Consider the following 22871-nt stretch of genomic DNA (forward strand, 5'->3'; position numbering starts at 1 on the left):
ATTTACAGACACAGATCAAATATATGTTTTTATTGTATGATATAAACAATAAGAGTAGCTCACTACTCAAAATGGTAAATTTGGGAAGCAGCTGATATCGAAACTGCGACCTCTTGATTGAAAGGCAGCAGTTCTTAGCATTGCACCACGCAAGCTGTTATATCAACCGCCTACCGTAACCTGCTTTCTTTTTTCTTCGGTTAAATTCTTGAATAAAAGTGCACTTGTTTTGTTATACTTGTACCTTTTGTGAAAGTGTTTGTTTCATATTTGTACTTCAGGTTTCACACATTATATATTTCATGTCTACATTTTGTCAATTATTAGTAATACATGAAAAACGTTTCTGTGTTAACAATGTTTTTACAGAGATTGTTGATGACACTGAACACAAATGAAATGTATGTATTCTAAATGATGATGTACTTTTTTACCCAATAAAGCTCCAGCACTTCACTCGAAGATAAACACTGAGCACTGAGAAACTTCTTTGCAAATTGAACTGCAGCGGTGGGTGGGGGGATGGAATAGCCGGCTGCTTGCTGCTTGTCTTAATCTGCACATTTACAGGACAAAAGACGCTGAGGGAGAGGTGCGAATGGATTTAAGGTGGGCCGGATTTACGAGTTTTCTCGTAGGCTCTGGTAATTCTAGTGTTAAAGACCGTGGTTTATCATCCTCAAACCAACGGTCTAGTGGAGAGGTTTAATCAGACCCTCAAACAGATGCTTTGCAAGGTGGTCAGCAGGGACGGAAGGAATTGGGATTAACTCCTCCCCCTCATACTCTTTGCCAACAGGGAAGTCCCACAAGCCTCGACGGGGTTCTTACCCTTTGAATTATTGTATGGACGACAAACCCGGGGAATACTGGACATTTTAAAAGAAGGTTGGGAAGGAGAGACTCTTCCCTTGACTAATATTTTGGAGTATATCACGCAGTTATGTGGCAGATTTGAGAAAATTCGGCCCATATTAAAAAGTCACATGGAGGAGGCGCAAGCAGCACAGGCCCGTTATTATGACTGTGGCACGAAGCTTCGGGAATTCCAACTGGGGGATCGGGTCATGGTGTTGGTTCCCACCTCCCACTCTAAACTACTTGCCCATTGGCAAGGACCATACGAAGTTAAGGAGAGGAAAGGGCTCGTCGACTATTTGGTGAAACAGCCTAATCGTCAGCCGAGCGAGCGGATATAGCTCGTGAATCCCTCCTCTAGCCAGCCCCACTCATTCTTTGCTCAGACCAACACACTTAACTTTGGCTCTAACTTGAGTACCCAACAGAGGTGAGAGCTCAAAGCAGTTATCTTGTCCGTCCCGGAGGTGGTAGACAAAAAAACCCCAGCCACGATATTGTGACTGAACCTGGGGTTATAGTCCGAGAGCACCCCTATCGTCTTCCAGAGGCAAAGAGGCTGAAGTGGAACTGGAAATCAAGCGCATGCTGGACTTAGGAGTCATAGAGGAAAGTTATAGTCCCTGGTCCAGTCCAATAGTCTTGGTTGCTAAGCCTGACGGAAGTTGGAGGTTTTGCAATGAGTTCCGTCGACTTAATCAGGTCTCACAATTTGATGCTTATCCTATGCCTCAAGTGGACGACCTCCTTGAGAGGCTTGGACAGGCAGAATATCTGACCACACTTGACATGACCAAGGGGTACTGGCAGGTTCCTTTAACGGACTCCGCAAAAGTTAAGACCGCGTTTAGCACCCCTAGTGGGCATTGGCAGTATCGTGTTCTTCCGTTCGGGTTACATGGGGCTCCTGCAACTTTCCATCATCTGGTGGACAAAGTGCTCCACCCCCATAGCACGTATAGTGCTGCCTACCTGGATGACGCTGTCATCTATTCCAGCACCTGGAAGGAACACCTACAGGACGTCCGAGCAGTATTACGGACGCTGGGTGAAGCCGGTCTTCGGATCAATCCAAAAAATGTTTTTTAGGGTTGAAAGAAGCCAAATATTTGGGTTACCTGGTGGGCCGTGGTACTGTGAAGCCGCAGTGCTCTAAAATAGATGCCATTTTAAAATGGCCCTGTCCGCGAACCAAGTGGCAGGTCCAAGCATTTCTCGGTTTAGCCGGGTACTACCGCCAGTTTGTACCACGCTTTTCAGAGAGAGCTGTGCCCTTGAGTGATTTAACAAAGAAGAGGGCTCCCAACATTGTGGCATGGACCGATACGACGGTAGCTGCATTCAATGACTTAAACAGGGCCCTGACGTCAGCACCTGTTTTCAAAGTACCTGACTTTTCGCTTCCTTTTATTCTCCAGACGGACGCTTCGGACACAGGCCTTGTAGCAGTGCTGAGCGAAAGCGTCGATGGTGCTGAACACCCCGTCATATTCCTGAGCTGGACACTGCTGGACTGGGAGACCAGGTATGCGGCAGTGAAAAGAAAGGCTCTTGCGATTAAGTGGCCGATTACACAGTTGAGGTACTGCCTCTTGGGTCGAGAGTTTACACTTGTCACGGACCATGCACCTTTACAGTTAATGGCCCTGCATAAGGAGTCCAACCCTCGAGTCACTAGGTGGTTCCTTGATCTGCAATCTTATAAGTTCTTGCTTGTTCATCGGAAGGGTTCTCTCCACACCAACGCCGATGCTCTCTCTCACATTCACGACCTCTCAGTGCAGGACGCCCGTCCTGATGGGTCTGGGCTGAGGGGGGGGGGGGGGGGGCCCTGTCACACACACGTGTTTAGGAGACAACTAAAGGGCTTGAGTACACGTAATTCCACGGCGGACAAGGGGGTGGCAAAGTGCACTAATTCTCCCTCTCTTGCAGACCGTTCTAGGGAAATCCCGCCCGGCTCTGGGGCAGCCAGCGACGTCACTTCCGGTTCCGTCCCTGATGACATCACTTCTCCTAATGGCCTTTAAAGCTGCCATCTTGTGTATACTAAGTCAGTTCTGTTTTGGACTCAGTTGTGTGAACATGTCTGTTCTTTTGAATCAGTTTGGCAGCCAGGAAAAATTATACGGGTGGCTGCCCCAAACCTTCTCAACGTCTTATGGTCGTTTTTGTGACAACCCTTACTAGACTAAAATATATCCAGAATGCGACTGGCAAGAGTTCTCACTTACATCAGACAAACAAAACATATCACAGACATCTATATAATCACATGTTTGCTGTTGGCACACCAATTTCCTATGAGTTGCAATATCCCTGTCAGTATTAATGTACATTTTTCTGAAGTACTGCAATTGATTCAGCACACCAGCTTTTAACTTTCACTATTTTAGCTTCTACCTGCCATACCCAAAGATGATTCATTACTTAAGTGGATTTGAGCTTCCAAGACTTGATACTGCCTTTAACATATACACAAAATGAAATTTCCATAGTTTTCTTATCACATGCCACAGATACTCTGCTAAATTGTCATTCCTCCTGCCAAGATTAAACTTTTGGCAGAGTCTGGAGCTTTTTTTAATCTTTTATTGAATTTATTAGAAACATATAAAATTCCATAAAATCATGAGAAAACGTAACAAAACTAAATTCAAATCAACCCCACCAATGAGAAAGAGAGGTAGGCCAACAGCCAAAGTAAAACAATTGAGAGTAGTAAAGAGAGAAAGGAGTGTTTCATATAAATGCTTATTGTAAAATATTATTGATTATGTCATGCCAGGTTTTAAAAAAGTTTTGAACAGATCCTCTAGGTGAGAATTAGATTTTTTCCAATTTCAAATAGTATATAACATTAGCTGTGGTGGGTTGGCACCCTGCCCAGGATTGGTTCCTGCCTTGTGCCCTGTGTTGGCTGGGATTGGCTCCAGCAGACCCCCGTGACCCTATGTTCGGATTCAGCGGGTTGGAAAATGGATGGATGGATGGATATAACATTAGTTACCCACTGAGTTAAAAGAGTTGGGTTAGGATTCTTCCTGTTGAGCAAGATAAGTCTATGCGCTAACACTGAAGTAAAAGTCCTTCCTTCTCTAATACTGTGTTCTAGTTTGAAGTAGTCTGAAATAATGTTGTTAATACAAACTGAAGCTTCTCTACTGGTACACATTAGTTTGGTCCATGCACATATGTCCTGGCCAAACCCAAATTTATGCAAAGTGGTGAACCATTCAACCATATCAAATTATTTTTCTGCATCCAAAGATAATATGATCTCTGGAGTTTTAGACTTTATGAGTGAATATATTACATTAAATAAGCGTCAAAGATAGGAAGCCAAATGTTTACCTTAAATAAATCTGGTTTGGTCTTGTGATATTACTGAAGGGAGCACTTTCTCAGTCCTTCTAGCTAAGGCTTAGAGAGTATCTTAACATCATTATTCAGAAGTGAGATTGGTCTGTATGATGCACATTGTAATAAGTCTTTATTTTTCTTAGAAAAAATGGTAAAAAATGTTTGGTGAAACATCTGAGGTAGAATATTTTTGTCTCTGGCTTCTATAAATATTGCTAATAAGACGGGAGCTAACTTAACTGAAAATGTTTTATAAAATTCAGCAGGGTAGCCATCAGGACCTGGTGCTTTCCCACTCTGAAGTGAGTTTATAGTGTCTAATAATTCTGATAGTGTCAGAGGTTTATCCAATTCCTCTGCACTTAGAGTATCTAGCTGTTGTATCCATAATGTATCAAAAATGCATTAAATCGTGTTTTGTGTTCTTTAAACTAAGTAGAACATAAGGACTTATAGTAGTCTCTAAATGTGTGCATTATATTTTCATGGCTAATGATTTTAACTCCATCTGTGTTGGTGACTACTGATATTGCATTACAAACTTCCTGCTTGTGGATTTGTTAGCCTTCTCTCTCTGTTCATAGTAACGATGTTGCGATTTAAAAATAAGTTGTTCTTTCTTTTGTTGTCAAGAGGTTGAATTCTGAGTGCAAACAAAGCCTGTCTTTTCCTAAATAAATTATTCATAACCATCACATATCACCCTTCAGGATCTGATACTACATCTAAAACAACAAATTAAATTGTTCTGTTAACACTAGAATTACCAGAACCTATGAAAAAAACTTGTAAATCCGGCCCACCTTAAATCCTTCGCACCTCTCTGTCAGCCTCTTTTGTTTTGTAAATGTGTCGATAAGCCCAAGCAGCCTGCTATCCCATTAACCCAAACCCCCTCCCCCCTTAACCCCCCGGCACAAAAAAGGTCAAAAAGTTCTCCCAGCTCAAGTCTTGTTTATTTGGGTGTAAGGTGTCTGGAGTTGTATAGGGTAAATAATATATCGTTATTTGGAACACAGTGAATCTGCCCCACACGCATGTCCTTCAACGAAACAGCAGGGCTTACTGAGCTCACCAAGTCACAAGTAGACTGGTAAAACTGTTTAATGACAAAAGCTTGACTTTGAGCAAGTGTGCAATACTTTATATATTAATGCCAATTACAGTAATTAGCCTTGAATTAGCCTTGGTTCACAAAGTAAGTGGTCATTGATGAAAAAAAGAAAAAAATAGTAACAAGTGAATCAAGGAACAAAAGTTAAGAAGAGAGGGGTAAACAAGAGGGGGTTAAAAATTAAAATTGATCACAGATATCCAAATCACCAGAAAATGCAATTGCAACATCATTTTAAGACCATACTGTATAGACCTAATTCATTCTATACCATTTACAAAAGCAATATTTTATCACATGTATGAGCCTGGTTAGCCTCATTGGTACAGAAGTAAAGGAAATGGATATGGCACGATCACTAACATTTTTTTTGCTTCAACCTGTAGCCTCCAAAAATATTTCCTTAGCAAAGAGCAGTGATGTCAATGTATGCCTCTAACCTATCCTCCTCTGTTGTCACTCTTTAAGAACAGAAAGAAACAGGAATCCCTAGCCTGTTTTTGAACACCACAACAGAAGACACACTAGAGTGTGTCTGCTGAGTGCTACTACTATTGATAACCCTTTTTTTAATAATAGTTCCTTCTTAACTTCAAGCAATTAAACAGTGTTTTCTTTGTTCAAGATCCAAAACCTTCTACTCTTGTTGTCTCTTATACAACAATTATTAAACCATAACATTTTATTTATTTAAGCTGCTAAGAAAAAAACGAGACTCAGAAAAAAGTAGGCCAAAAATCTTTTTAACAAGCAGAATATACTTTTTTGTATTCATCCCCTCTGTCTCTGTTTATTTTCCATTACAAAGAGTTAAGAAGCAGAACTGACACTTATCTTTGAATCCTCTGGAAAATCAGCTGGTGCTTTAGTTCATTACAAGGAAAAAACGTGTATAGCCACAATCACTCACAATTTGCCAGTTTAGTATCGCCAATTAACCTGAAACTATGTATTGCACATTTCGGGAAAAATGGAATACATGGAGAAAACCCATGTGAACACTGGGTAGATATGCAAATTTCACACTGAAAATGACTCAAAAATTAAAACATGTTGCCTGGAGCAGTGAGAGGTAGCATTAATCACTGTTAGACTGTATCATTTACTTCTAGCATGTTTAAGGGAATTAATAAATTAAAACTTTTCTCCAGTAGAAAACTGTATTCAAAGATATCAAAATGGCCTTCCACAAATAAAGTTCAACTTTGTCAAGCTTTTTGCACCCATAAGAAAATGTTTTACAGTATGCTTAAACTCCCATTTAAAGCTTCTTATATGTGTCTGCTGTTCAAAGCATTATTTCAACATGCTGAATTAACTGTTTTGCACTGCATTTTCCCCTAAAGTTATGTGAAACAGAACAGGAAATCACCACTCTCAGGCAGAACTGTTTCAGTTTTAACTGACAGTTTAAAGGGAAATTTGATGTTTCTTGGCAAAGGTCACTATTTCATTGAACTAAAGTTTTTAAAGGACATGGAGAAGAAAAGATCACAGCATTACAGAAAGCTTTACATACCATTTCTTTACTCTTAAAACCAGAAACAAAGCCTAACACTATATGCAAAATATCTGATACAGTCTAATAAGACATTAAAATCTATACTACAGCTAAAACTAGCCTTTAAGATAAGAAAGTGAAGATTAAGTACTGCGTAAAATGAAAAAGACATCAGAAAACCAGGATTGGAATCTCAGAGTGGATAAAACATATTAAGAACACTAACTTCAATATAAAGAAGTACAAAGGACGGTCAGGTAGCCTGTTGTAGCCGAGATAGTGTTTGTATTGCCCTCTTGCTTGTGGGTCCCACATGTATATTTGTTTTGGCATCTTAGGCAGATTAACATTTTGTTTTCTCTTCTCCGTTCAGAACTAGTCTTAGCCTAAATACATTGTTCGACAAAATCATTTATGTATTCTTATTTATATATTGAATAAAATAGACAATTAAAGAATAATGCACAGCATATAATAAGTACACAATGAACAATATGTTTAACATTTATTGAATAATGTCAAAATGTCTTATGCGTATGTGTAAATATGTGTGCTCTGAATTTACTGGTAATGTGCGCTACATAAAAATAAATTGAACAGGATTACATTAGCACTAGGCAGCTCATACTATATTTTTAATTAAGAGATCTACAATGAACTTTATATATCTGGTTTCCAAAGTGAGGTTAGTATTTACAGTTGGCTCTTTGCCTGGTGTTTGATGCTGCTGGAATGGACTCATTTCTCCATTAGGTCCACAATGACTTAGTAAAAGTTGGCAGCAACATTTCAGTATCATTAGAATATTTTTAAAAAGTGTAAGTTAGTTATGGAATATGGTACTTAGTTTGTACATATAATACAATATTCAGCACAAAGTGTATTCCTGCACGACACGCATATTAGTAATTTTTAGGATTGATAGAGTTGAGCTAGATCTTACTTACTCACTGCAATTCAAAAGAGAATCGTTTAACCATAGAATTAGTTTGGAATAAACAAATTCTATCTACTTCTGAGGCTGTATAGCAATGAGCATACCACTAAAATCTACATATAAAAGTTTAACTAGATTTTGGTCTTGCTCAGTATTACTTAGAGGGCGTCCTCAACCTTTCTTGTGGTTCGACAGGCATAGTGCTTTGAATCTAAAACAAGTGTAAAATCTGTGTTTTAATATGACCTGCACAAAACAACATTTTGAAATTTTGAAACTAAAGTAAACAATAAAAAAGTTCATGAGATTTGTTTTTCTTATTGCCTTGTGTAATCACTGGTAATTTTGCAAAGTTCAATATCTACTCAATAACATAAAGATTACTGAATTTTCATTTGAGAAACGTACACTAATTGGAATATTCTGATTTCTGAAGCACCAGAAAAAACATCCTGTTTGTTAACAGCCACTGGGATTTTTTTCCTTTTTTCTAAAATAAACTTCGATTTACAGTATAATGAGTACTAATAATCTCCTTAATGCTTTTTAATTTATTAAAAAGGAATTCAGTTCATTTTATATGCTACCTTGCATTTTTTAAGTATTGCTTTATAATTTCTTTACAATGAGTTAATTTTAAATTAGTAAAATATACCACAGGGTAATCCAACAACAGGGGATGTACAATCCAGTGTGTTTCTTTGTTCTTCGTCCCAAGCCCAGATAAATGGGGAGGGTTACATCAGGAAGGTCAATATGCAGACAACAATACAAATTTCCATCGGATCGGTCGAGGCCCGGGTTAACAATGGCCACCACCAGTAACGTTAGCCATTAGGGTGCTGGCGGAAAGTGGGCAAAAGAGTCAATCTGAAGGAGACTGAAGGCTGCAAAGTGGTGGCAAGGGAAAGTGTAGTTAGGCAACATAGGATAGTGGTCTGTAGGATGAAGTTCGAGATCAAGAAGAGGAGGAGAGTGAAGGCAGAGCCAAGAATCAAATGGTGGAAGTTGAAAAAGGAAGACTGGAAGGTTGAGTTTAGGGAGGAGGTGAGACAGGCACTAGGTGGCAGTGAAGATTTACCAGACAGCTGGGAAACTATAGCAGATGTAGTAAGGGTGACAGCAAGAAGGGTGACATCTGGAAAGAGGAAGGAGGAAAAGGAAACCTGGTGGTGGAATGGGAAAGTACAGGAGAGTATACAGGGGAAGATGATGGTGAAGAAGAAGTGGGATAGTCAGAGAGATGCAGAAAGTAGACAAGAGTACAAGGAGATAAGGCATAAGCTGAAGAGAGAGTTGGTAAAGGATAAAGAAAAGGTGTATGATGAGTTGTTTGAGAGGCTGGATAATAAAGAGAGAGAAAAGGACCTGAACCGAATGGCTTGACAGAGGGACTGAGCTGGGAAAGATGTGCAACAGGTTAAAGTCATAAAAGATAAAGATGGAAACATACTCACGAGTGAGGAGGGTGTGTTGAGCAGATAGAAAGAGTACTTTGAGAGGCTGAAGAATGAAGAGAACGAGAGAGACAGAAGGTTGTATGATGTGGAGATAGTGAATCTGGAAGTGCAATGGATTAGCAAGGAGAAAGTAAGGACAGCTATGAAGAGGATGTACAGTTAGGTCCATAAATATTTGGACAGAGACAACTTTTTTCTAATTTTGGTTCTGTACATTACCACAATTAATTTTAAATGAAACAACTCAGATGCAGTTGAAGTGCAGACTTTCAGCTTTAATTCATTGGGGTGAACAAAACGATTGCATAAAAATCTGAGGCAACTGAAGCATTTTTTTAACACAATTCCTTCATTTCAGGGGCTCAAAAGTAATTGGACAAATTATATAACTGGAAATAAAATGTTCATTTCTAATACTTGGTTGAAAACCCTTTGCTGGCAATGACAGCCTGAAGTCTTGAACTCATGGACATCACCAGATGCTGGGTTTCCTCCTTTTTAATGTTCTGCCAGGCCTTTACTGCAGCGGCTTTCAGTTGCTGTTTGTTTGTGGGCATGCTCAATTGGGTTAAGATCAGGTGGCTGACTGGCCATTCAAGAATTTTCCTCTTCTTTGCTTTAATAAACTCCTGGGTTGCTTTGGCTGAATGTTTTGGGTCACTGTCCATCTGTATCATGAAACGCCGCCCAATCAATTTGACTGCATTTAGCTGAATTTGAGCAGACAGTATGTTTCTGAACACCTCAGAATTCATTCGGCTGCTTCTGTCCTGTGTCACATCATCAATAAACACTAGTGTCCCAGTGCCACTGGCAGCCATGCACGCCCAAGCCATCACACTGCCTCCACCGTGTTTTACAGATGATGTGGTATGCTTTGCATAATGAGCTGTTCCACGCCTTTTCCATACTTTGTTCTTGCCATCATTCTGATAGAGGTTGATCTTGGTTTCATCTGTCCAAAGAATGTTTTTCCAGTATTGTGCTGGCTTTTTTAGATGTTCTTTAGCAAAGCCCAATCTAGCCTTTCTATTCTTGAGGCTTATGAGTGGCTTGCACCTTGCAGTGCACCCTCTGTATTTACTTTCATGCAGTCTTCTCTTTTTGGTCGACCTGGATATCGATACGCCTACCCCCTGGAGAGTGTTGTTCACTTGGTTGCCTGTTGTGAAGGGGTTTCTCTTCACCGTGGAAATGATTCTGCGATCATTCACCACTGTTGTCTTCTGTGGACGTCCAGGTCTTTTTGCGTTGCTGAGTTCACCAGTGCTTGCTTTCTTTCTCTGGATGTACCAAACTGTAGATTTTGCCACTCGTAATATTGTAGCAATTTCTCGGATGGGTTTTTTCTGTTTTCGCAGCTTAAGGATGGCTTCTTTCACCTGCATGGAGAGCTCCTTTGACCGCATGTTGTCTGTTTACAGCAAAATCTTCCACATGCAAGCACCACACCTCAAATCAACTCCAGGCCTTTTATCTGCTTAATTGATAATGACATAACGAAGGACTTGCCCACACCTGCCCATGAAATAGCCTTTGAGTCAATTGTCCAATTACTTTTGAGCCCCTGAAATGAAGGGATTGTGTTAAAAAAATGCTTTAGTTGCCTCACATTTTTATGCAATCATTTTGTTCACCCCACTGAGTTAAAGCTGAAAGTCTGCACTTCAACTGCATCTGAGTTGTTTCATATAAAATTCATTGTGGTAATGTACAGAACCAAAATTAGAAAAAAGTTGTCTCTGTCCAAATATTTATGGACCTAACTGTAGAATGGAAAGGCCTTTGGTCCAGATGACATACCTGTGGATGTTGCCTCTGGAATTTTTAACCAGATTGTTTAATGGAATCTTGGAAAGTGAGAGGATGTCTGAGGAGTGGAGAAGAAGTATACTAGTGCAGATTTTTAAGAATAAGGGGGATATGCAGAGCTGTAGTAACTACACATATCAGGGGGGTAAACGTTAACATTATTCAAAGTTATTGTCTGTTTTTACCTGCATTTTTATTACTCTTTAATTTAATATTGTTTTTTGTATCAGTATGCTGCTGCTGGAGTATGTGAATTTCCCCTTGGGATTAATAAAGTATCTATCTATCTATCTATCTATCTATCTATCTATCTATCTATCTATCTATCTATCTATCTATCTATCTATCTATCTATCTATCTATCATATGACAGGGTGCCTCGAGAGGACTTGTGGTATTATATGAGGAAGTTGGGAGTGTCAGAGAAGTACATAAGAGTTGTACAAGATATGTATGAGGGAAGTGTGACAGTGGTGAGGTCTGCAGCAGGAGTAACGGATGCATTCAATGTGGAGGTGGGGTTGGCTCTGAGCCCCTTCTTATTTGCAATGGTGATGGACAGGATGACAGACGAGATTAGACAGGAGTCCCTGTGGATTACAATGTTTGCTGATGAGATTGTGATCTGTAGCGAGAGTACAGAGCAGGTCGAGGAGACACTGGAAAAGTGGAGATATGCTCTAGAGAGGAGGGTAATGAAGGTCAGTAGGAACAAGACAAAATACATGTGTGTGAATGAGAGGAAGGTCAGTAGAATGGTAAGGATGCAGGGAGTAGAGTTGGCGAAGGTGGAAAAGTTTAAATATTTGGGATCAACAGTACAGAGTAACAGGGATTGTGGAAAAGAAAAAAAAAGAGAGTGCAGGTAGGGTGGAATGGGTGACGAAAAGTGTCGGGAGTAATTTGTGACAGATGGGTATCAGCAAGAGTGAAAGGGAAGGTCTATAGGACGGTAGTGAGACCAGCATTGTTTTATGGGTTGGAGACGGTGGCACTGACCAGAAAGCAGGAGACAGAGCTGGAGGTGGCAGAGTTAAAGATGCTAAGAGTTGCAATGGGTGTAACAATGATGGACAGGATTAGAAATGAGCACATTAGAGGGTCAACTCAGGTTGGATGTTTGGGAGACAAAGTCAGAAAGGTGAGATTGAATTGGTTTGGACATGTGCAGAGGAGAGATGCTGAGTATATTGGGAGAAGGATGTTAATGACAGAGCTGCCAGGCAAGAAGAAAAGAGGACTGCCTAAGAGAAAGTTTATGGATGCGGTGAAAGAGGACATACAGGTGATGGGTATAACTGAGAAAGTTGCAAAGGACAGGAAGATATGGAAAAAGATGATCCACTGTGCCAACCCCTAAGAGGAGCAGCCAAAAGAAGAAGAAGAATAAGATATACAGTACTATTGTATATCATTTTGATATCAGATCAGAAAAATAAATTTATTTATTATTAAGTAATCACATTCAGATACTGAAATAAGTGTTCTCTTTTGCAAGCAATGGAAGCAATGATCATTGCTTTTGCTAAAGTATATGATTTCAACAGCAGATTAAGGTTAAAGTTTACAAAATTTTATTTTTTAATGCAGTTTTAAACTTCCATGTATTAAAGGAAATGCTCTGATGAAAAGAGTTACAGATGAAATCAGACGTTTGCATAAACTCTGGGTAAATTCTTTATAACCCTTCCACAGATTTTGTACAAACTAAACTATAAATTTGGCAAATTGTTTAAGCCATCTGGTTTGTGCGGGGCAAAAGTATTTTTTTTCCAACAATGTTCACAGATTATTTCACTTTTGGACTATATCACAATTCCAGTAGGTCACAAGTTTACATTCACTATTAATGTTTGGTAGCGTTGCCTTTAAATTGTATAACTTAAGACAAACGTTTTCTGTAGCCTTCAATAAGCATCTTAAAATAAGTTGCTGGAATTACGGCCTATTCCTCCAGTAGGAACAGGTGTAACTGAGACAGGTTCTTAGGCCTCCCTGCTCACACAAGTTTTTTCAGTTCTGTCCACAAATTTTCAATCAGATTGAGGTGAGGGTTTGTGACAGCCACTCCAATACGTTGATGTTGTTGACCTTAAGCCATTTTATCACAAGTTTGGAGGTATGCTTGGTGCCACTGTCCATTTTGAAGACCCATGAGACTGAGCTTCCACTTCCTTGTTGAGTTCTAGAGACATTGCTGCAGTATACTGTATCTACATAATTTTCCTTCTTCATGATGTATCTATTTTGTGAAGTGCACCAGTCCCAGCAAAGCACCCCCACTACATGATGTTCCCACTCCCATGTTTAATCAATGGTGTTCTTTTCCTCCAAACATAAAGTTAGTTATTATGGCCAAATAGGTTGATCTTGGATTCATCAGACCAAAGGACATTTCTTCAGAAAGTAAGATCTTTGTCCCCATGAGCAACTGCAAACTGCAGTCTGGCTTTTTTATGGCGACTTGGAGAAGCAGCTTCTTCCTTGCTGAGCAGCCTTTTAGGTTATTTTGATACAGGACTATTTTTACTGTGGATATAGATACAGTACTTGTCTACTGTTTTCCTCCAGCATCTTTACAAAGTCCTTTGCTGCTGTTATGGGATTCATTTGCACTTTCATGAGAAAGTACGTTCTTCTCTATAAGACAGAATGTGTCTACTTCCTGAGCATTATAATGGCTGTGTGGTCCCATGGTGTTTATACTTGCATATTATTGTTTGTACAGATGAACGTGGAACCTTCAGGTGTTTAGAAATTGTTCACAAGGATAAACCAGATTTGTGGAGGTCCACAGTTTTTTTTTCTTATATCTAGGCTGAATACTTTTGATTCTCCCATTATGTCAAGCAAACAGGCAGTGAGTCTGATGGTAGGCCTTAACATACATCCACATGTTGACTTCAATTAGGCTAAGTGGCTATAAGAAGGTAATTGTCTAATTGCCTAAAGGCTTGACATAATTTTCTCGAATTTTCCAAGCTGTTTAAAGGCACAGTTAACAAAGTGTATGTAAACCTGTGACCCCTTGGAATTGTGATATAGTCAATACAAAGTTAAATAATCTCTCTCTGAACATTTTTGGGAAAAATTATTTTTGCCCTTCACAAAGCAGATGTCTTAAACCATATGCCAAACTTATAGTTTGTTAGTATAAAATCAGTGGAGGGGGTTATAAAGTGAGTTTTAAAGAATTCACCCGAAGTGTATGTAAACTTCTGACTTTAGCTGCATGTTTGAGGTACATTTATTCAAAGCATGTTACTACACTGTCAGTATATTCCATATATTAAATATTGTTTTTTTCAGCCATGGTTGAAATATACTAATTTCTTTAATGGAAAGCTATAATATTTTAAATTGTAATTTAGTATTAAAATTAAAACTAACAGTAGTCTAAATATTGGAATTATTGCTCTGGGATTAATATTGTTCTATAAAACTAGGTTTAAAATACCAAATACATAAATTACAATACAATAAAAAATACTAAACTAAATGTATTTAAACATTTCCTCCCACGCAGCACAACATGTGTAGCCAAATACAAGTGTACAAAAACTACTTCTTTACTTCATTCTTTAAACACACCAGTTTGTGGAAATGCTTCCAGATACCAACATGAAAGCATAAGTGAATCAGACTGCAAATGGTGATCCATGATGTTGCACCTAATAAAGAGGAACAAGACACCTTACCTGTTTGCTTTAGTTACTAAAATTATAGGTACTGATTCCCTCTTAACTGGATATACAGTTAAGAAGAAAAAAGTAATAATCTTTTGAAGAGCTTAAATAATGATTAAAATATGTACTAGGTTTAGAGGTACAAAAACATAATGAGGATATCTGAGTGGGGATTTCCTCCAATATCCTAAAGACACGCATATTATGGCCGTGGTGTAAGTCAATAAGGCTACCTGGGTGAAAGCATCTCAGGACATTTTGGCAACCCATTAAGGGTTGTTTCCTGTCTTGTGTATGATGCTGACAGGACAAGCGCTGTGATCCTAAATCTGGATTAAATATTTTCAGGAAATGGATGGATGGAACAAATTGAATTAAAGTAAGTGACATAGGATTAAGTATGGTTTGGTGTGCTTAGTTTTTAGCATAATATACATCATAACACATTTTAATTAGTTTCACACTTTACTTAGGGCTATGCACATATTTTTAGGATACTTCCTATTTTATATAATGGAATAATAAGGACATCTTATTATACTTACACAAAAAGTCTTTTTTGTTTCATCATAAGATGAGTTAAAGTTAATAGGAATAAAAAGCATCTCAATTTTAAAGTCTTCTTGCTTCTTTAAAGCCTAGGTCTTGATTATAAAACTGCATCTTATCCATAGAAACAAGCTTTCTATAGGTAAAATCAATTTGGAGAAAACACACAACCTATCAATGTTTGTCTTCAAACATAAGTATACTACAGTATCAAGAGCAAAATTTAATTTAAAATATGTTTCTCAAAATGAAAATAGCAATGTTTAATTAACTCCTCCATTAACTAGATATTACTTTGTTAAAAGCTTAGTAGTAAACATTGTTGCTGTTTATAGAGGGAAACCCTTTTAGGTGATTCAAGTGACTTTCAATGTAAACCTGCTGCTGTGTTTAATTTTTTCCATTCACTCCCTCGGCTATAACACATGCTATCTTTAGGAGGGCGCACAAGTTTGCTGAACAGAGTGCAGCTGCAAATAGAATGGGCTATTTTGTGCCAGATTGGCAGAACTAATACTGTGGAAAGAAAAACGCATTCTCTCTCTCTTTCTCTGGGTTCCCCTGCAGAACCATGAAGCATTAGAGCCAAAGAAATTTCAGCCAAATATAACAAACAAAAAGGCTTTCCCAAACTCTCCTGGGCTGTCCATTTCTCTATTTAACAATTGTTGCCATAGAACTTGTTTTGATATCATAACAGTGTTGACATATCTAGGCAATACAGAGAAGGGCTACATTTTAAAGACAAGAAATTTCATTTTGCAGTCTTGTCTGTGCTCCAGGCTTCTTTTGTCTGGCTGCCACATTAAGCAAACTTAAATGTGGACCCCCAGCTACAACATTGTTTATATGAGTTTCTAGAGTCAGTACTGGTAACTCTGAGCAACCTTGAAATTTACAGTCTCTACACAGGTTAACCATGATGTTAGTTATTGCCCCATCTAGAAACATAATTTGTAAGTGTAACATGACACATCCTCTAACGCAGCATATTTGTGACAGTATTATATGTTATTCTTTTTAAAAGATGATACCTGAAATTAGAACAAAATTCATAACATTCAAATACATGAACACAAGTAGAGATTTTTAAAAGACATTTTTAATGTTGCGTAACAGAAATGTCTACTATAGATTAAGGAAAACAACTACGCAATCCAAAAGAATATAACAGATTGTAAATGAATACCACACTTACTAACAATTTAGGACCAAAAGAAGGTACACCAAAAAACGAACAAAACATTAAATACAGGACAAGTAATTGAAGAGTGTAGCACTGCCACATAAAGATAATATGTTTTCTGCTGTCGATCGGGTGTTGTGGGGAACATTCTTACAGCCAGAGATTGACAGCGGTGTCCCAGAGGTGGAACTTCCGGTTTTACTGTTTTTTTCGGGAAGTGATTTGCATAAAGCACGCCATTTTAAAGAGAGAAGGAGAAGAGGAGGAAAAAAGTAAAAAAAAAAAGAGCATCAGATAACTAAAAAACAGATCAGCTACTGCACTGGCCATGTAAGAAGTCTAGGAGCTCCTACAGTCCTCTCAGAAGGTGGAAGGTCTTCTTTTGATCAGGGAATCGAACGTTCCGCTAATTCCTACAGACTCGGGTGAGCTATTTCAAAGGACTTACTATATTATATCATGGTGCAAGACTGACTGTATGTCTTTTATGACGAAGAGGTGATTGTGCTTGTAGTCCGCAATTTTCAGGACTCCTCGTTTGCCTGCCGGCAGTTGCGGGGCAGAACAGTGGACAAATGTGGATCTATTTATCATCTCTGGAAGGGGAACTGGGGGAATGAATATTGTTATTGTCTATATCTATATGTATATATTTGTGGCGCTGCAATATAAGGGTTATTTAGGGTGGCGGGGGTGCATGTGTAAGGGATTGTATTTTTTTTGTTGTTTATTTGATGTAATGTGATGATAGATATTGACTATAGTTTGGGTGGGCTATAAATGCATTGGTATTAAGGGACTGTTTTGTGTATAATAAAGGGTATATGGGAAATTTATTGGGGTGTGATATTGGCCTATCCTTTTATCATCTGCTGTCACCTAGGTCAGATTAGTGGTAGCAATCGTCTCATGTTAGTGTTCGAGACGAATTGTTACAAGAGTACCCAATAAATAAGCTTATATACATAATTGACTCACTACAGTTTAATCAGGGACTTTTATAATCTCTGTATAAAATCCAACGTCTGTCTATCTGTATGTCTGTCCGCTTTTTATGAGATAACTACTTAACGGATTTAGATCGGGATTTTTTCTGTAAATTTGCTTCAACATTCTGGTTGATTTTGTGACCTCTCTCATCACGCTAAGTGTTATAGTTCACTTGCGGTACCGATTTATTTGTGCAAATCCGAGAGACACGCAGCGGGCAGAGGGGAGGGGGGCCCAACTCACTCACGCATCAGCCTCGGGGCGTATCTTACATCTTAGATAGTGAATGAGAGAACTACTTAATGGATTTAGATCTGTTTTTTTTCTGGTATGTGCTTGCTTCAACATTCCGGTTGATTTTGCGACTTCTCTCCTTGCACTAAGAATCATAGCCAGCTTGCAGGAGAGATATATTTGCGCTAACATGAGACAGAAGCTGCAGGCCTGAGGAGCCGGACAGGGCCCTCCTCACTCACATGCCAGCCTCCGTTCGAATAGCTCTATCTTTCGCCATTGTTTGGAGCAGATCTTGAATCCACTTAGCTAGCAATACCTGTTTGTTTATTGTTTTTTAACGTTTGCCCTGTTTCACTACTACGGGGGCGAAGCCGCGGGTGACGGCTAGTACACTCTATTTCTAAAAAAAATCTTCTTGTAAATGTTATTAAGAAAAGAGAGCTCATTAAAGAATTCATGATACACAGAAGAGAGAGAGAGGGTTCTAGCTTGGGCCCACAACTCTATGGTCAGGATAAAAAATGCTCCAAAGTAGCGTAACTATCTGAGCCATCTAAAGAAAATGTAGGCTTAAATTGTTACACTGCATAATTTGTTCTGGCCATGAAATATAACAACACAGATACATAAGATAGGAAGACTATCTAGAGCCTAAAGAAAAAATAAATAAATTGAATATATATATATTTTGATGGATGGCATGGACTGGCATATCTGCCGAGATGGTCGCTAGTTTCTTACCAAGAGTCGGGAAGAAGAGGGAAGAAGCTTTCCAGTGGAGGTGGAAAGGAGAGGAAGAAGAAAGAGAAAAGAAAAGAAAATGCTGTGTGCTGCTTATGGTACTGTGCTGTAGGAGGAACAAAAGAAAAGCATTTCCCTTGCTGGCCACTACAAATATACAGTACATAATATATACGGTGTATATGTATGTATGGTGTATATACACAATAGACACTGCTGCAGTACAACTTATTGTATGTTATAAAATACTATTTCAACCACCTTGAAAATATACCATATACATCATTCTCACTTGCAAGGTTTTTCTGGTGGTTTCACAATATTAAAATCCAGGCTACAAAAAAAAAAAAAGAAGCTTTTTTTTCACATCATTAAGATCCAACATACCAACTTTCTGACTAGTATCCATTACCACTAAGGCTTTTACACTTTATTTTTCACTGCTTTATGTTACATTATTAAATAGGTAAGTAAGTAAAAAAAATATTTATAAAGAGCCTATCATAGACAAAAGTCACAAAGCACTGAACAATAAAACAGAATAAAATGAAATATCAAAGCAAATTACAAAATAAGGGCAATATAAAAACACCCACAGATGGGTATTCTTCTTTAGTTAATGTTCTGATTAGTGTGACAAATTAATACAACAGCAGTTGTACACCACATTAATACAATTTTTTCAATTTTTGTTATTAAAATGAAAAACATGCTCATGCTGGCTGTTAAATCTTACAACCAATAAACAACCAAGCATAAGAGGGTTACTGCACATTAAAGAACAAATTATTGAAGGCTTTCATTTCAGAAGCATCCTTTTTTTGCAGAAATTGATGAAAATTAATTCAAGAAAGTCTGCAGCATTACAAAGAAAGACATTTGTAACCAAAAAGGAAAGAAAAAAAAAATGGCTTGAGTTTGATGAATCTATTGAGATTAAAATGTGTTACATTCATAAACATCTGGAATTTCAAATTATGCTTAACACTAGAATTCCTGAAGCCAATTTAAATCCCTTCGCACCTCTCCATCAGCGACATTTGTTTTGTAAATATGTCGATCAGCACAAGCAGCTTGCTGTTCCATCCACTGCCTTGACGGAGCTCAGCTCGGGCAAAAATTCTCCCAGCTCAAGCCAAGGCTCCTTATCTATGTGTGAGATCTGCAGTTGTATAGGGTAAATAATACAGTATATCGTTATTGGGAATACATGCATTTCATGTGTGTTCCGTGTCTACAAAGATCTGGGTAAGTGTAGGATGAAAGGAAATGCAAGAAATTCAAGAAATGCTGAACACATACCTAAAGCAGAAACTTTTTCCATTTTATACTAATAATGACATGAAGTATATAATGTGTGAAAACTTTATTCCAAATATCAAATACCGCTATCAGACTGGACAAAGGCAGGACCATAACAACAGACAGCTTCTTCACAGTGTTTTCATTGGCTAATAGACTGCTGCACTCTGCTTGGCACCATTAAGTAAAATGGGACTTCCACCTACAGCTAAAGTCACTTCAGTACGGGAGCAATTCATCACGCTGCTATTTAGAACTGACAGCGCCATGCTGATGGTGTATGCGCCCAAAAAGAAGAAGCCACAGCCGGTGTAAAGTTTGGGTGCATATTAGTTGGCGAAAGCACTGAGAAGAAGCTGTCTGTTGCTATAGTCTTGCCTTTGTCCAGTCTGATAGCGGTCACAGGGCATCGTATCTTTGATTGCCGGTACAACAAATAGTTCTGAGCAGGCATCTGCCACAGCGCTGCTCTTGTGAAAAGAATGGAGATAAATCACATTTGAGCTTGAGTTTTTAACTCATTGACAGCCACATGTAAATCGAATGCTTTTTTTTTTGGCTTATATTCTTGAACTAGCAAAATACCCGCGCTTCGCAGCGGAGAAGTAGTGTGTTAAAGAGGTTATGAAAAAGTAAAGGAAACATTTTAAAAATAACGTAACATGATTGTCAATGTAATTGTGTTGTCATTGTTATGAGTGTTGCTGTCATATATATATACATATACATACAGTATACACATATATTATATATATATATATATATATATATATATATGCATATACACATATTATATATATATATATATATATATATATATACATATACACATATTATATATATATATATATAATATATAAATATATATATACACATATATATATATATACATACACACATATACACATTTTATATATATATATATATATATATATATACATACACACATATACACATATATTATATATATATATATATATATATATATATATATATATATATATATACACACACACACATATACACATATATTATATATATATATATATATACACACACACATATACACATATATTATATATATGTATATATACACACACACAGATATACACATATATTACATATATATATATATATATATATATATATATATATATACACATATACAGATATATCATATATATATATACATATATTATATATACATATACACATATATTTTATATATATATATATATATATACATACATACATATACACACATACATGCACTTACAATAACATAGAAATCAATATAAACAACATTAACATCATTATCATATGAGAATATGAAGTAATATATAAGAAGCACATTTCATATAAATATAAATTATTAAACAGTAAAATCTTCTTCTATAATTTGCTACCGTGGCTATTCGTTTGTCTGTCCAGGATTTTAAATCACCTGTAGCTCGCAAACCGTTTCACCTATTGACTTGAAATCTGGTACACATATAGTACGTCACGTCTGCTATCCGCTTTATGGGTGATGATTGTTTTACTCTTTTTATGTTTATTTTATTGTAGAATCAACTCCTATCTGTGCACACCAGGGCGGCCGTGGGCGGATGCATATGGTGTATTCACTCCATGTTATCGTGCATTGCGCTGTCACTGGTATTTTGATAAAAGAATTTGAACAACATATAAGAAGCGTATAAATTATTAAACAGTAAAACATTAACATTTAAGAAGTAAAGTTACATTGAGTACTACTGCAGTGCCTTCGGGTATACCTCATTTTTTCTTTGCCCATTACATGCTTAAATGTATACATTTTTTGGTGTACCTACCCGAGAACACGCGACATATAACCGACCGTGGGAGAAGCATGGATTTTAAACACGCGTTGAGTTCATCTGCTGGTCTCCCTCGTGGAATAAATGGTAATGTTTGACTAAAATCTACAGCGAGTAAAACGACATTACCTCCTTTTTTTTTTTTTACGATCTCTGAGATCTTGCTTTTTTCGGTTCAAGGCTTCATAAGCTCTTTTATGTTCCATGGTGTACTTATCCCAAACCATCATCTTTGAATGTTGCAAGACTTTCGCCTTGTATGTAGATCGGGGTAATTACATTCATTGCATTCCTAGTCTGAATCACAATCTGATTGTATGGGTGGTTACCTGGCAGGTAACGCTTATGCTTGGTCATCAAGTCGTCTAACATCCGCTACGTGCCCTCTTTTAATTGCGAGAAGCAGATATATATAGCCAAATTCTCGCGCTTCGTTGCGGCGAAGTACTGCTTTTAATTTTTTATTAAGAAGAAAAGAAAACCTTTTTTAACAGATCGAAAATATACCAATAACAATTTGTTAAGGATCTGTTTTTTTGTGAAGCTCCCTTTTCACAGCTGTCGCGCTACGGTGTGTGTTTCGTTTATTTGACAGTATGTAGATCGTGGTAATTACATTCATGGCATTCGTTTTCTGAATCACAATCTGATTGTATGGGTGGTTACCTGCCAGGTCACGCTTGTGGTTTGTCAGCAAGTCGCCTTACGTCCGCCACGTGCCCTCTTTCTGTTCCCAGAAGCAGATCATAGAATGGTTTTAATAGTTTACTTTCAAATAATGCAAAGAGTATGCGACATGTGTTTCTCCCTAATTCTGGGCTCATCAGGCGTACACACTCACTGCATCCCCTCTCCGGAATCGAATCTCTATCGTCAGCGCCAGAGGTGAAGCCCCTAACGTTGCGCTACGGCGTGTGGTTCGTTTATACCTCGGGTCTTCTCATTAAACTTTTATCTCGTGAATATGTTATTGCAATCCGCACCGGGAGCGTTTCTATAAACTTAATTTAAACTTACGTTTTACACCGTGCTTTTTTTCCCTTATGAAGATGCTTGTATGGTTCACTCGCTCGCTTCTTATTGTTTCGCTCCCTTTTCAATTGTTTAATGAATTTTTTGTTCTTCGCTGTTTGCGGCGCCAGAGTTGAAGCCCCTAACGTTGTGGTCAGCAAGTCGGCTAACATCCGCCATGTGCCGTCTTTCAGTTGCGAGAAGCAGATCATAGAATGGTTTTAATAGTTTACTTTCAAATAATGCAAAGAGTATGCGACATGTGTTTCTCCCTAATTCTGGACTC

At 37.9% G+C, this 22871-nt stretch overlaps 1 protein-coding gene across 3 annotated transcripts in view; it reads right to left on the reverse strand.

Moving 5' to 3' along the window:
* The window catches only part of nfatc2a (nuclear factor of activated T cells 2a), a 318663-nt gene that overhangs the window by 60655 nt on the left and 235137 nt on the right, over positions 1 to 22871 (reverse strand). The window contains exon 10 of one of the 3 annotated variants that reach the window (XM_051932996.1): positions 16281 to 16314. The exons of the other annotated variants lie outside the window; for them this stretch is intronic. Coding sequence (XP_051788956.1) covers positions 16301 to 16314 — 14 coding nt within the window. The 3' untranslated portion in view covers positions 16281 to 16300. The remainder of the gene's footprint in view (positions 1 to 16280; positions 16315 to 22871) is intronic. 3 annotated transcript variants of the gene reach the window in all.

Source organism: Erpetoichthys calabaricus, chromosome 10 (assembly GCF_900747795.2).
Source record: "Erpetoichthys calabaricus chromosome 10, fErpCal1.3, whole genome shotgun sequence".
Classification (NCBI taxonomy): domain Eukaryota; kingdom Metazoa; phylum Chordata; class Cladistia; order Polypteriformes; family Polypteridae; genus Erpetoichthys; species Erpetoichthys calabaricus.